Source organism: Drosophila willistoni (assembly GCF_018902025.1).
Source record: "Drosophila willistoni isolate 14030-0811.24 chromosome XR unlocalized genomic scaffold, UCI_dwil_1.1 Seg144, whole genome shotgun sequence".
Taxonomy (NCBI): domain Eukaryota; kingdom Metazoa; phylum Arthropoda; class Insecta; order Diptera; family Drosophilidae; genus Drosophila; species Drosophila willistoni.
Window position 1 is genome coordinate 2,126,833 of NW_025814057.1, and position 16,210 is coordinate 2,143,042.

The 16,210-nt window shown below is 39.4% G+C and overlaps 1 protein-coding gene across 1 annotated transcript in view; it reads left to right on the forward strand.

Moving 5' to 3' along the window:
* Window positions 1-920: 920 nt before the first annotated feature.
* Window positions 921-16,210, forward strand: part of LOC6638766 (protein vein) — a 37,848-nt gene continuing 22,558 nt past the window's right edge. Inside the window, exon 1 of the mRNA XM_047012047.1 lies at window positions 921-1,731. Within this exon, the coding sequence (XP_046868003.1) occupies window positions 978-1,731 (754 nt within the window). The 5' untranslated portion in view covers window positions 921-977. The remainder of the gene's footprint in view (window positions 1,732-16,210) is intronic.

Here is a 16,210-nt window from a genome sequence, read left to right on the forward strand (position 1 = left end):
ACAAAAAATTAGCGAAATGACTCACCAGCAACATCAGCAGCGACAACAGCAACAACAGCAGCAGCAGCAGCAGCAACAGTGAAACTAACAAATTGTCAAATCAATATAAAGAAAAACAATCTATTGCTCTCTTAATCTCTCGCTCTATCCCTTTCTCTCTGTCCCTCTCTCTCTCTCACACTCTCCGTCTCTAATTCTTTGTCTGTCTCTCTCTCTCTCTCGCTGTCTGTCGCGTTAATCGGCCTTTTTGCTCGCTCGCCTCAAAATGCTACGAAACTATCGAAAGTATTTACAGGATAAACGAAAATACGATAAGGGCGGCATCAATTTTGATCAGGATTAGAACGAGAATACCCAAAATTCATCCCAGGAACAGGCCCAGCCCAGCCCATCCCCATCCGCCCATCATAGCAGGAAATCCAGCGGCAACATACTGGAGACCCCCGCCCCCCAACAATCCCAAGAGCAATTGTTTGATTGAAATACATATATATATACATTTTTTTGTAAATAAACCCCATACAAACTACAAAAATTTTGAGGACGCCATGTATGCGCAACATGTGCGCAAATGGAGTCTAAAAACAACAAAACAACTAATGCCATTGATATTGCTAATCATTTACGTCAGCAACATGTTGCTAGTGACGACAACAACAACAGTAGCAGCAGCAGCAGCAGCAGCAACAGCAACAGCAACAGCAACCGTCGAAAGCAGTTATTATATAAATCTGCAAAAGGATAATGACAGCATTTTAAGTCGGTTGCTAATGCCTGCAGCCGTCAGCAATAGTCTTAGTAATAATAAATTAATGCCAGCAACAACAGCAGCAGCAGCAACATCAACATCAACATCAACAGTATTCACAGCCGGCAGCAGAAGCAGCAGCAGCAGCAGCAGCAGCAGAAATAGCAATAGCAACAGCGACAGCAGTGGCATCTATCAACACCATCAGCAAGAGCAACATGTTCCAAATATGCTAATTAATAGTCAAATATATAAATTATTAACAAATGGCAATAGCAGCAGCAGCAGTAGCAGTCAATTGCCTAGCTCATTATTGGCTAGCAATTCTGGCCTTAAATTAAGGCAAAGCTATGTCATTGAGTCCTATGAAGTGCCAGATAGTCAGCGAAATCGCCGAGATGGCCAGCATCGCCATCGTCAACGTCCATGGCTACGTCCGCATCATCATCATCATCATCAGCAACAGCAACAGCAGCAGCAGCTCCATCAGCAGCAGCAGCAACACCACCAACAACAACAACAACATCGTCAACAGCAACGCAAACATCAACGCAAACATCGCGGACGTCAAAGACCCGGACGATATTGCTCAGCCCGTGATCCTGCACAATTGGCATTTGTTGCACCCACAGTTTTTCAGGGCACTTTCACATCGATGTCAGCCGATCGGCGTGTGAATTTCTCGGCGACAATGAAAGTCCTTCATACATATAAACAGCAAACGGACTTGCAATTGCCACAACTGGTGAGATTACAATTCGCCATGCCAAATACAAGCGGCGGTGAATGTGATATCTATCGCGAGAAATTAAAGCCACGCGGTCTACTTAGATCGGGCAATGATCTAGAACAGGCATCGGATATCTCCTACATGATGTTTGTGCAACAAACCAATCCAGGCAATTTTACCATACTTGGTCAACCGATACGTGTTACACAATCAGTGATGGATTCGGTGAAAATGGCTGTGAGTGAAAATTATGGTGAGTACTCGATTAATTTCTTTCTATTATTATTTTCTTTTAATCTTTGAATTATGAAATCTGAGAAAATCAAAAAGAAATTAATGCCACATCACACAGATTTTGAAGAACGAATTTTTATTGAATTTTTGAGAATCTTTGTTGGTATTTTAGGTAAATTTTTGTTTAGGGTCTGTTTTAGACCAGAAGAAGAGAGTTCAGTTATGGCCTAAACAATATATACATATGTAAGTGTATATCGGCTATAGCTTGGGCTTTGCCTTTATTCCCCACTCTTTCTCTTACTCTCAACGTCTTTGAATAAAGAAGATTTGCCTCTTTCTTTTGTAGTTTAATGAAATTTAACGTTTTTTTTTTTTGCCATACATATATAAAAAAAAAAAAGAGAAAAAAAACTACATACATATATACCTACTGAATTTTCTTATTTGCCAACTTCACGCTCTGCTAATATTCACCAGACCGAAATAATTTTATGCAATACACACACACACACACACACACACACACAGCATGTTGCGCCTGCGCTTAGGCCCAGCCCCGTCCCGCCTCCCATTCCCTTTCCCGCCTTTGTCCCCATACCAAAAAAAAAAAAAAAACAGCAGCAGCAACTGCAATTTTTTTTTTTTTTCTCTCATGTGTCTAGGTTAAGTCTTCTTTTGGTTATATTTCTTCTACTACTTCATGGTCTTGTTGGGTTCTTCCTCCTCCAACTGAATCAACTGAATCTACTGATTCCATTTTCAATTTTAGTTGCCTAGAATTTATTGTTGCTGCAGCAGTTGTTGTTGTTGATGCTGTTGCTAGTTGCACATTTTAATTAAATTCGCATTAATTTTGTGAGCCTGGAAAAACTGAGTTCCCAACTGTTTCCTCTTTTGCTTCTTCTTTCTCATCCTCATCCTCCTTCTCTTCCTCCTCCTCCTCCGCCTCCACCACTAACCGTCTGCAGCGTCTCTCTTCGACCTTTGCGGTTGGCGGACCCAGCCCTAACTTCTCTACTTCTTCTCTTCTCGGACTTTTCGTCTTTTTCCTTCTCATGTGCTTAGTTGCTGTTGTTGTTGTTGTTGTTGTAATTATTCTTGCGTTGCGGTTCATGACGTTTTGCGCCCAGTCCAATGCCTCCTCCGCCTCCGCCTCCTCCTCCCTAGTAGTAGTAGTAGCAGTTGCTTTTCCTTCGTTTGTGTGTTTCATTTTCTCAGTTTTTCTTTTATTGTCTTTTGGCTCAGTCGCAATTAGATTTTTAATTCAGTTTTTTTTCGCCCTCTCCCCCCCTCTCTGCACACCCCCCTCAACGTTGTCGTCGTCGTCGTTGTCGTCATGGCTGTCGCACACACCATTTCAAAGTGGCGTCGGTGGCGTTGCCCAGAGACTCGAGAGCCTCAAATTCATCTTTATTCTCTCACTTGATTCCAAAATTCCCGGTCAGAGTCGTCTCCGCCAAGTGTAAGTAGTCTATATGCAGTCTCAAATAGAAATCAGCTGCAATCAGCTGTTCTTGTGCCTCTCTGTATATTTTTACTGTTTATTTACTTTTTCCTTCCTTCCTCTTTTTTTGCCTTTTTGTGGCATATCTTTCTTCTTATTGTTTGAGAGGCTGATGAACAGCATTCAGCATCAGCCGCCAAACAGGACCGGTTTTAGGGGTATCTATTTTGAAAAAGGGGGCGTGCAGATTTAAAGGGTGGTCCAGATTTCATAGACTAGATCTTTGTCATGACTCATAAATATAACAAATTGTTCAGATTGGTTTCGAATTACTTTAATTCGATTGGTTTACTAATCTTAAATACTTGCTTGAAATTTAGTTAGTTTAAGTAAAGTTCATTTCAATTATTTGCATTGTCATCGTATAAATCAAGATTAATGAATCATAGAAACAATAATTTGCTGATTTCGCACAAAAGACACGAAAAACTCAACATCAAAGAGGTCGCTAGTAAAAATTTCTTAGCTTAATTCGAGAAACTCTGTGAAAACTCGCAATTAAAATTAAACTCAAGTTCTTTTGGATGGGGTCGAAGCTTGTAGCGCTCCAGTCCAACACATGTACATATATATACAGACATGCATACATACATATATACACAGGATATTTACTTAACTTTTTGCTGTTTTTCCAATTGATTTATTTGGTTTTTGTGTTGCTGCTGCTGCTGCCTTTGCAAGCGCAGCAAATGATTTCTGAAACGATTTGCAAACATGAAACTGATTACTAATCAATCCGCCCACCAGATAGATCATCATCATCATCACCATCATCGTCGTCGTCGTGAGCAGACCAAAAACTCCTTTCACTTTGGCCAAAAATAAAACATTCCTCAAGCAAAATGCTGCAAAATTTGCATATGAATGGTTCTTAGTAGCTTTTGGCCTGACGTTTGTCAGCCAAATGATCATAAAAATTGGAGAGATCAATCAAAATCTGACTCAGTTTGGTTTTTTTTTGGCTTTCGGATTTGATCTCTGATCCGATCCGATGATGAATTGTTAATCATACGCCATGTGTGACGCTTCGCTCTGCTTAAAACTAATTAAAATGCCTTTAAACTTGACAAAATCGGTATTTTCATGAATTAACTGGTCAAATTTTAATGGCCAATTTGCACCCACGCCTAAACCTTTACACCCCCCTCCTCTTCCCTCTCACCCATCTCTCTACTGGCTACTACTCCTACTCTCTGTTCCTCTCTCTCTCTATATTTGGGATGTGACTTGAAATAAATTTATGAAAAAAGGCCATGTGAAAAATAAATATAAAAAAAAAACAAAATCATTTTTTATTCTTCTATTATAGTTTATTTTGTTGTTGTTGTTGTTGTTGTTGTGGTTGTTGCTGAGGTGTTAAGTAAATTAGCTGCTCATAAAACATCATCAGAAGAAGCCAAAAATTCAACAGAAGCAGCAGCAACAACTTCATTTGTTATAATGCTGGTTGGTTGGTTGTTTGGTTGGTTGACTGTTTCTTTTGTTGTTGTTGTTCGTTTTTTTTTTTTGGTTAAAAGCGGAGACAAACTGGCATCGACTACTACAACAATGAGATACGACGTCATTTGACTTCGATATGCATACATCTAATATATATGTAGTATATATTTATTTATTATATAATAAAATCACCACTTATGTTGCCGCCGGCGATGCACTTCAACATTGAGAATCAATTTGCGGTTTTGCTCTTCTTCTTCATTGGTTTTTGTCACATTGCCAAAGCCATGAGAAAAACTATAGATACATATACATACATACATATAAGTATATGTATTCATGGAAGTAGAGAAAATGTCATTAAGGGCAAAAAAAACTTAGCATCAGATATTTTCAATTTCTGGTTATAAGTACAAACATATATATCTTCTATATATTTCTTGATCGTGCATTATTTAGCTTATGGCTAAAGTGAAGGGGGGACAGATTCTACGTCTATGTATCATGGTTTTCCATTGAGGAAAACCTACACCTTATTTGGTATATAGATAGATGCAAAAAAATACCTTGACTATGGGGTTTCCATTTCATTCTGCTTGCTGACACTTCCTCATTTTATAAATGGGACACGGGGTTGGGGAAAGGGTGGTGGGGTGGGGGTGGGCGGATAAGCTTCTGGATTTGAACTTTTTTTCTACTCTAATTGCACTTGTTGTTGACGTCTTTAGAGATATATGTGGTTATGTAGATGGTATTACACAATGCTGAAATGGCCAAAGCGGAAAATGCTTTGACAACACAACAACAACAACAACAGCAGCATCGACTAGAACAACAACAACAACAGCAACAGCAACAGTTTTGCATATTTAGGTCAACGCCTACGAAACGGAAAAAGAGAAGACGAAGACAGAAAACTTACTCAACGGCACCCGCACAATTCATCATCTCTTTTTGGGGTGTCGTCTACCTGGTCATAAGATTTTTGTTGTTGTTGGTAGGAGGCGTCACGCCCAGCGACGACGGCGACGATTTTTCTGTTGTTGTTGTTAGTTTTTTTTTTGGTAATTAAGTATGAATGGCGGCGCTAGAACCAAAAGCAAAACCAAAACCAAACTAAACTAAAACCAAATCTTTGGGTACCTATCTATATAAAGGGGGTTGCCTTGCCTTCCTGCTCTTTCGTTCCATCTCTTTTGCTCACTACTTGTCTATGTGTAGGGGCCCCTTTGGGGTCTTCTTATTTTGTGTGTGTGTGTGTGTGTTTTTTTTTTTGCCTGGCGGGCTGTTTGGCATGCGGGAAATAGAAAATTATAACGAAATGAAATGAAATTTTCAAATGGCAGGCCATGTTGCCTCTCTGCCTTCTGCGCCTCGACGCGTTTATGAGTTTTTATGCTATTTCTGGCCCCGCCGACAGCAGCAGCAGCAGCTACAGCTACAACAACAACAACAACAACAACAACAACAACAACTACAACAAACAGCTGAAAGTCATTTCATTTTTGAGTCTAAAGAAAATGTGTCTTGCCAAATGCTTGTTAGCCCTGCCGCCTTTTTTTTCTGTTTTCTTTCTATTCTGCCTGCAATTCGCATTGAGTATGAAAATCCACCTAAGTGGCGCTAATGGTGCCAAATCTTTCATATTGATGGGTTCCGGCCTTATACACTGTATCTATCTATCTATCCATCCATACACCACCCTCTGTTCATCTCTCCCTCTACTACTGGAAGTCCGAATCAATGAAGCTTCTCTGTTTTTCACTCAAGTGGCCACTCGATCTGAATGGTCCAACACTCAACGCATCTTCGGAACTGAAACTGAGAATCTCTAGAGAAAGACAGCGAGGGGGGAAAATTTGAGGTAGAGGGATCGAGAGGTGGTCCTAGGCAAGGGCTGGGTTGATCTTAGGGGGTGGTGGGGCATTGGAAGAAGCGGATGTGACATAATCTGCTTGCCATATGCATATCCAAAACGAAATAATGCATAAAACGCATGGCATTCATCGCTTGCCGTCGTTTCAAACGGGGAAGATCTAGATCCACATAGATTTATGTCGGCGATATCAAAGGCATTTAAACTTGTATATGATGCCCCACAGGTGGCGCTTCCATAACAACAACAACATCGGCAACAACAAAACTACAAAAAGAAATATTGTAAATTGAATATGCAAATCAAGTTTAACATTATATAGAGCAAGACGACTATGATATACGCTTCTTTTGTGGTCGTGAGGAAACGTAACTAAACAAGATTCCGCTAAAACTAGTTGGGAATTGCAACTAGATAAAGCATTTGAGGAAACGTAACTAAACAAGCCGTGAGGGAACGTAACTAAACAAGCTTCTACTAAAACTAGTTGGGAATTGCAACTAGATAGAGCATTTGAATAGAAAAGCATTACCTCTACATTTACCCAGTTAATTTTAAATCAAAATTCTCATAAGGAACATGAAACATCTCCTTTACCCACATGAGATAAAACCAAAATTGTTTTTAGCTCCAAAATATGTAAGATCAGGCGAATGCTTCTCTTTTCGAAGCCAACAACGGATCGAGTGTATTATAATATATATGTGAAGTTAAATGGAACCTCAATTAGCCCACTCGAACTAAAAAAAAAAAAAAAATTTTGCGTTAATTTTCGCGGCACTTGCGGCACATTCCAAAAAAAAAGAAGAAAAAAAAACATCACACAGAAAAAGGAGAATACAAAAAAAAAAAAAAAGTCCGAAAACTGATGATAAATGATAAGAGGCGCAAGAGAGGGTGAGATATATATATTTATATGTATTTTTATGGATGCCACTAATTGTTGTTGTTGGCTGGGGATTAATTAATTTTGCCTGCCCGCATAATCGCATGGCCCAAAGCCACTTTGTGCTCCAAAATCATAAAAATGGAAGGCTTCAACAGTTGCTCCGGCCACGCGGCCAAGATTAATGAATGGCCAAAACGGAAAACTAAACTAAAACGAAACGAAATGAAACGCAACGCAACGCAACGTAACGAAATAATGAAATGAACCGAATAGAAACTTATTGAAAATTGATGGATATTTGAAAAATCATTTGGCAACTCATTATTATTATTAGTTACCTTATAGTTATTAGTTAGTTTAGTTTTTTGTTCCCATGGAACATTATTTTCACAGTTAATGGATGGGCACGAGCTGAAGACGGTCAGCCTCCCCCAACACCCCCAATCCTCAATCCGATTCCGACCAATTCCGAATTAGCTGAAAGTCTTCAATTTGCGTTGGCGGCATTTTATGCTTTGAACTTGCCCCGAAAAGTAGTTTCTCCTGACTGTTTAGCTCTCTGTGTCTGTTGGATCTGTGCTTAGCAATCATGATCTATTTTGGCATTGAAACTAGGCTAACAGCCATTGGGAAATTGGCCAATGGCCATTGGCCTTTCCCCCTTTTATCCTGTAGCGACGATTGTGTCTCTCTTTCTCACTCCCCAACTGACTGACTGTGTTGCTTGTTCCCTTTTCCCTTTAGTTTTTAGCAGGAGCATCTTGTGGCTATCTTAATTACGCATTAATTACATCAAACATTAATAATTCCCATTCCCTACACATGCCACTGAATATTACCACAGACGCTGCCAAAGCCGCCTGGCTCCGTGGCTCATCTATCTTTCTGTGGCTGTGGCAGTGGCAGGAGGGGCAACACCTTCTCGATCTTCTGCTGCTTCTCCTCCTTCTTCTTCTTCTAAAATTGCAAGCCATCGTCAAGTGTCTGGTTTGGGCTCTCTGTTCTCCCTTGGATCCCTGGCATAATGAAAAATTTGCCTTTGATATCGTTCCCTCGTTTGGAGTTTGCTCTTGACTCTCTGTCGCATTCTTCATCTTCTGTTGCTGCTGCTGGTGCTGCTGCTGTTGCTCCTCCAGTTGCCTCCTGCTGTTTTTGGGCCCCTATTTTTTTCCTTGCTCTTTCTTTTTTTTTTTAGTCAATTTCGTAGATGAAGTTGTTTAGGTTTAAGTATTTGATTTGTCAGTTTTGGACCAAAAGAAAGAAAAATGGTTTCAATTTCAAGCATTTTGATTAATCTATTAGATATTGCAACATGTTGTTTGTCAAACTACCTGCTGCTGCCCCGCCTAGGATTTCCCCTTCTTCTTCCATGTCATCAAGTGTCAAATTTTGTGTGTGTGTGTGTGCCCTTGGCTAATCTGTTCTGGCCTTCTTCTTCTTCGGCGTTTTTGGCAAAAAGTCACTGTGTCACAAGATTGACAGGTAAGAAGACATGTGTTTGTCCTGATGCCGGAAATTCCCCCGCGTCCTTATGATGAATTTCATCCAAACGTTGTCACTTGGCGTGAGACCTGGTTCGGGATTTTCCCGCAATGCCCTAGCCAAGGGAAATTCCGTACACACACACACACACACACACGCACACACATAGAGACCAGGCATTTCAATATTTGCCTCCTCGACAAAAAAAGAAGAAGAACATACACCAAAATGATATAAAATATGTATTATTATAAGGCTGCCGCCTGTTTTGGTCTAAATTGCGTCCAATCATATAAAGTTTTGGCTTCTATCTATCTGTCCCTCTCTTTCTACCGGCCGGTAAGATGACCATGTGCCGAAAAGAGTCAGGGCCAACTGAATATCAAGTATGGCAGACTTCTGAATACCCTAATAGAAAACCACTCCTGATGCAAAAACGCCAATCAATTAGTTTCATTTTCGAATATATCAATAAAAATATATTCTCCAATTATATTCCTTAAAAAGATCTTAAGAAGAGTTTGCTCGTTTGAAATATCAAATTTATCTTGATTTATGGAGAGTTAAAACTAAAGATGGAAAAATTCATTTTAATTTATGTATACATAAGTATATAACTTTAATTAAGTTAATAGTTTAATAATTGTTGTTAAGTTGATATACCCCCGATGGTTGTTGTTGTTTTTCCTTTCTGCTTTTTGCTTTTTTGGGCAGTGTAATATTGCATATGAAAAAAAGAATTTATATCGAAAAACTTGCCCGCTGGCCGCCGCCTGGTCAAGGCGCGCGCTTGGCCACTGGCCACAATTTCAACTCGGAGGCGCGTGTTTAACTCTTTTTTTTTTGCTTTTTAGTTCCCAAGCTCTGTTTGTACACACACACACACACACAAACACATACACTTACGCATACATGTTACTTAGACTCATTGGACTTGCATTTTTAGCAGCATTTTTGTGCGGCATTTTATTCGTCGCCGCTGGCAACAAATTTGCTCTGGCAACAACCAACAACCGACAACTGCTGTTTTGCTGTTGTTGTTGTTGTTGCTTCACCTTGTACCCCAAATACAACAACAACAACAACAGCATCAATAAGAACAACAACAACAGCAGCAGCAACAAAAAGCTATTTAAATGGTATTTAACTGTGTCTAAATGAAATTTCTGTTTGCCCACACTTAACCAACATTTATGAAATAGCTGCTATAAAAACGCTATAATTGAAATTAAACATTAATTTACTTAAATAGTTTTTAGCCTTCATGGAATCCACGAAAATCTCCATGTTCCATCTGCCACAATCGAGAAAAGCTAACCCGTAAAAGATAACCCGTCGAATGTAGACAAATGCGAGATGTTTTGTAGCAATTTGCTCTTGAAAATCGTTGACAAAATTACGTTTTACTTTCCAATTGATCATAAGAACTGATCCTGAGGTTCTGTCTCTGTCTCTGTCTCTCTATCTTTCTCTCTCTATCCTCTACAGACTGAAGAATTTGTATCTTTGAAATTCGTCAGATTTTTTGAAGGTTTCACTTGTATCACGTGTGAATTGCATACAACATTATGGAGCATCAATTGTTGCACACCCGCAACAACATGTTGCTCCTTCACAAATATTTTCACACACAAAATTATTTCAACTTGCCACCAGCAATAGCATCAGCAGCAGCAGCGGCAGCAACAACAACACTAACAACAAGTTGCTGCATGCCACACACAGCAGCAACAAAAACAAACAAACGGCAACGGTTTTTTTTTTTGCTGCTGTTGCAGCAACAAAGAAGGCAAAACCTGGCCCACCACCAATAGTAACAGCGGCAACACATGCTGCTGCTGTTGTTGCTGTTGTTGATGCTGCTACTTGACCAGGCCTAGCTAGACCAAAGCGATCGCATAAAGCCTATACAAAAAACAACAACAACAACAGCAACAAATGCGCAAAAAGACCACAAGAAGTCATAGCAAGTCGAAAAAGTCATTATATAGCCAACAACGCCAACAGCTACGCTAACGTCGACTGAGACTTTGGCTTTGGCTGCGACACATTTGCTTAACAGTTGCTGCTGCTGCTGCTGCTGCAGTGCCCATTTTTTTTATTGGAAAATGTAAGACAGATAAAAGAGGGGTGGCAAGACGGAGGGGGGGATAACGCGGTAGGGAGGTAGGCAGTTGAGAGGAGTTGGTCTTGGATTTCCAGTTTTCGGTTCCCACAATGCAAAATTAGGTATGAAGCGTCGTCCCCCATGACGTAATTAGCATAGAGCAGTTCATAGTCGTCGTCGTCGTCGTCGTCGTCGCGTCGTCGCTGGTTGTTGTTGTTGTTGCTGTTGTCGGGAACCCATAAAGCGAATTTACCGCACAGCAAGCCAGACGCACTCTTCAAGGGGGCTGGCTATGTTAGCTAGATGAGGTGGCCGGCCGGGGGCCGGGGGAGGGTGAAGTTTGTTGTAGTCAGGTGAACCATTGCCATTGCCTGCTCATGTGTGTGGCGTGCGAAAGCGCAGCTGGTGGACAACCAAGAGGACATTGGCCATAACTCATATACGTTTGCTTGCTGGTTATTTGTTGCTGCTGCTGCTGCTGTTGCTGTTGCTGTTGGCTGGCTGCAATTGTCGTGGCATCGCCAAGTTTGCTGGCAGAAAAGAAACATTCATCGCGCTGCGTGGCAGAGTCAGAAATAAAAACATTTCGTTTAACGATCTTTATCGATGCGATTATTGATTGTGTTGCTCTTGGGCCCAATGATGTTGCTGTTGTTGTCCATTGCTGTTTTGTGTGGAACATTAGCAACATGTTGCCAATGACTTTTCCAAAATTACAAGCACATAAATATTTTTCTTCTGTTTCTGTTTTTTTAGTTTGCTTTTTTAACATTATTCTAAACTCTAAGGGGAAAGTGTGCGAGGAAATCCCCTTTTTTTAACGTCTCTAGAGATATTCGACTGCTAATACTGATAACAAATATCAAGTGCATAGGATTAAATAAAAACAATGTAAAATGACATTTCTGGGTTTAGCAATGCCAATCATAAAAATCGTTGGCATTCCAAAGCTAAAAATCTTACTATAAAACTTAAAATATATATATATATAAAATTGATCGAAGATAACACACAATGTCTAGATTAGATTCTTCGAATCAGAAATATAAAAGAGTGTTTGCTTACACCCTTCTTTGGGTTGGGTCATATACATATATGAGCAACATGTTGCTAGTAGTTGTAGGGGAAGTAGTAAATGATTGGTCGTTGGTTTTTTTTTTTTTTGTTGCTGTTGCAACACTCGCTCGATCTCTCATTCTTGCAGGCAGAGTCTCTTCTTCGTTTTGTATAGTGAAAATTCTTAACATATTTTTGGCTGACAGCAGCAGGCACAGCAATTCTGGCTTTAGCTTCTGATGTTGCCTCTTTGTTGTTGCTGTTGCTGCTGCTGCTGCTCCTGCCAACCATTTATTACGTAATTATTTTGCCAAGGCAGGCAGGCAGCAGTCAGGCAACATTATTGCCCTGGGCACGTGTTGCCAACTGACTGAGTGGCAGCCAGGCAGCAGGGCCCAGCAATCGGGCAATTTACGGGGGCAATCAAGGGGATTGCTGCGGGAAGAGGTACACACAATCAAGGGGGGAGAGAGCGCACCTGTTTCAGCTATTCAGGCTATATAATTTCCAGAACGGCAGCAACACAAGCAACATCAATTCAATTTGCATGCTTAAGTTGAAACTTCATTATCATTATGATCATCGCATCGCATCGCATCGGTCGCATTTGTGGTATGCTCTGTGTGTGTGTGCGTGTGTGTGTGTGTGTTGTGGGGGCCCAGTTATTTTGTTTTTTTTTAATGGCATTTTGGTTAACTGTTTTTCATAGATCATAAACAGTGGCAAACAGTGCGTATGAGCAATATAAGTATTTATGACCAAATGCTAGATAAAACTCTCGGCATTGTTAACTCTTGATTCATTAAAATTGATAAACCTAACGAAAAAAAAAATACATTTTTAACAACAACTTTAGTTCTGCTTAATGATTAATGATAAAGCATCTCAGCAACTCAGTCAAAAATCATTTCTCCTTTTCAGGCAAAGTTTGTCAACAATTTTCTTCAACTATATTTTCTCATTACCTCTCTTTACTCTTAATGCATTTATAATGCTTTAGTTTTTCCTATTTTTTTGGCGCCCCGCCTAAACAATTGATGATGGGCGATTCCCACGCTGCGGTTAGAAATAAATTTTAAGTAACAAAAACAAAACAAAAATTATAGACATTGCTTTGTACATTTTAATGATGCCAAAAACTTTAAAGCAGCCGCATTTTTTTCAAGTCATTTTCTATGCTCTTGTTATTGTTGTTGTTCTCTTTTTTTTGGGCAAGTCTATGACAGATTTTTGTTGTTGCTTTATCTGGGGGCCATTGGCTCGCTTGTCCGTCTGATTTGGGGCCTGACATGCTTGCAAATGAGCGAAAAGAAGCAGCAAGCAGTAACAACAACAATAATAAAATGAAACTTAAGTGTGGGTGCTACTAGATTGCCAGATAGATGCGTGTGTGTGTCTATTGTGTTAACAATTTCTTATCATATGCAAGATAAGCTTGTATTAGCCCATTACCTAGAAATCAAGTGCGAACTTTACGCCTATGACGTAGTTCAATGTGCCATTTGCCATTGTAGGCGCTACTGCGTATACGTAATATTTATGACCTAACAAACACTGCTAAACCGGCTACTACTAGAATTGAATGAATTTCTTTTGGTTTGTTTCTTTTTTTTATGCCAAATCATGTGTATTTACCTGATAGGGTAAAAGCCCGAAATCTTTGTCTCTTTTTCCTCCTGGCAATTGTGTGTTCTATATGGCTAAACAGCTAGTTGGCATCCTCTTTCAATCTGTAAGCTGTAGTCCAATGGCTAATATATGTATAGGGTGGCCCATTTAAAAATTGGAATTTGATTTTGTTATAAAAAAAAAAAACGGGTGAATATTTTTTAAAGGTTAAACATTTATTTGAAAGGTATATTTATGTCATTTATTTATGAAAAATAATTTCGGTCAAATGTCCACCACGACTGGCTTGGCAATAGCCCATTCGATTAACCCAATTTTTGAGTACATTTTCGATTGTGTGCGGCTCTATTTCAGCAATAGCTGCATGAATTTTGGTCTTGAATTGTTTCTGGATTGCTTGCATAACATTTATCTTTCACACCTACCCACAGAAAATAGTCCAATGGCGTCAAATCGCAGCTCCGCGGAGGCCAAGTCACTTCACCATTTTTGCTGATTATGCGATTTTTTAAAATTTCGCACTGTTTGAGTAGAAGACTCACCACTTTGGAAATAAGTTTTTAATATTTCCCAACTTTCTTCAAGCGAATAACGTCCCATTTCGTAAATATCAAACATATAACTAACTATTTATGGCGTCACGGATGACATTTGACGTTTGACTGTCATACAATCCGTGATTCAAATTCCAAACACTAGATAGACCACCCTATATTATATTAGAATCTGAATCATCTGATTACAATTTTCGCCTAAATATTTGCCCAATTTCCATGGAAATCCTTCGAGATGTGGGCCCAATATGTAAATATACAAACTAATTTCGAAAAAAAATGCATTCTTATACTGTGTTTTGCGTCAGCAATCTGAAACTATTGAGAAGGGGAATTACTTTATGGGTAATCGTATGGAATTTTTGGTTTTTCTTATTCTATTTGTTAATTTTGAGTTTTATCGGGCGGTGTGAATATTTTAGTTTTGATTTTTGTATAAAAACCTATTTTCGATTATTTGGTTTGAGAAAAATTGTAGCAAAATTTACTACCGGGTTAAGCACCAGCAACAGCAGCAACAACAACAACTAGGCTGACAGTAAGAGAAGCTCCACTTACAATGGTGTTGCTAGTTGTTGTTGTTGTGGTTGTGTTTGTTGAATGTTGCTAGTATTATTGCTGTTGCTGGCAACGCATCTTTATTTAGACACAAAAATGTTGCTGGTTGCTGGTTGGTTTTGTTTTCGCGCATTTTCACCAAATGCGCCGCAAGTAGCTATAGCCCGTTTCACATTATTATGCAAAGAGGGTTGCACTATTTACCCAAAAATGGCCATAGCTAATGATGATGATTGCCCAGACTACGACGACGAGGCCAGAGTCAGCCAGTGGTGGATGTTGTGGAGTTGTTGTTGTTGTTGTTGTTGTGGCAACTTTTGCTAGATACTTTTGGTCAAGTGGTAGCAGCAACAACTTGTTTATATGTATGTAAGTATACATAGGCATATATATATGTATGTATGTACGTATGTATGTATGTATGTCATTGGCAATTAGTTATTGTTAAATGTTTTAGTTTTGACTTCCTAGTGTATAAAAAATGATGAAATATTTATATGAAAATCTTTCATGTTTAATGAAATTTATAGTCATGTTATTTTTATATACAAGTGACTTTGACAAGGCGACGACAAACGACAACAACTACAACAACAGAAACCGCGACGAAGATGATGACGAAGTAGCAGAAGAAGAATTTCCAATTTTAAGCAAAAGATATTCTTCCCCTCACGGGAAAAGTGAAACTAATTAGAGCTGCAACGGCTGAGCAACATGTACACCAGCAACATCTACAACAGCAACAGCAACAGCAACAGCCTGGCGCCATTTTGCTTAAGAGAGATCAAAGGGCCCTACTGGGCGCCCTCGATTGCCAAACCGAAAACGAAGGAAAAATTATATATATATATATTTTCGTGTTTTTTAGTTTTTTTTGGTTATTTCTATATAAATTTTTTGCATATCAATCAGTTGTGGCTGTTGTGCCTGGGGGGGGTGGGATGGGAGGGTAGTGTGGGAGTGGGTGAATCACAGGTGTTGAAAACGTAGAGAGCCACAGAGCCAGCAACACCTCATACCACTTTTTTTTTTCTTTTTTTTTTTGGTGGTGGTGTCCCATGTTGTTATCAAAATCAAAAAAAAAGAAGAAAAAAAAGAAACAGATCTCTCTCGGTGATATGAAAGCAATTAGCAACCCAGCTGGCTTTTTTCCATAGAATTTTGTCAAGCTGTGACTTTGATCTGCGGAAATGTTTTGGGGCAGCAACAGCAGCAACAACTTTTGTGAGTTTTTGATTTGAAAATGCAGGCGCAGAGGCAACACCCAAAAACAAAAAAAAAACACACTGGGAATAACCGCACGTACAATAGCAACATCAACACACACTCTCTCTCTCTCTCTCTTACTCACTCACTCTCTTAGTCTGTCTGTCTCTCTGGTTTTTTTTTTTTTTTGCTTA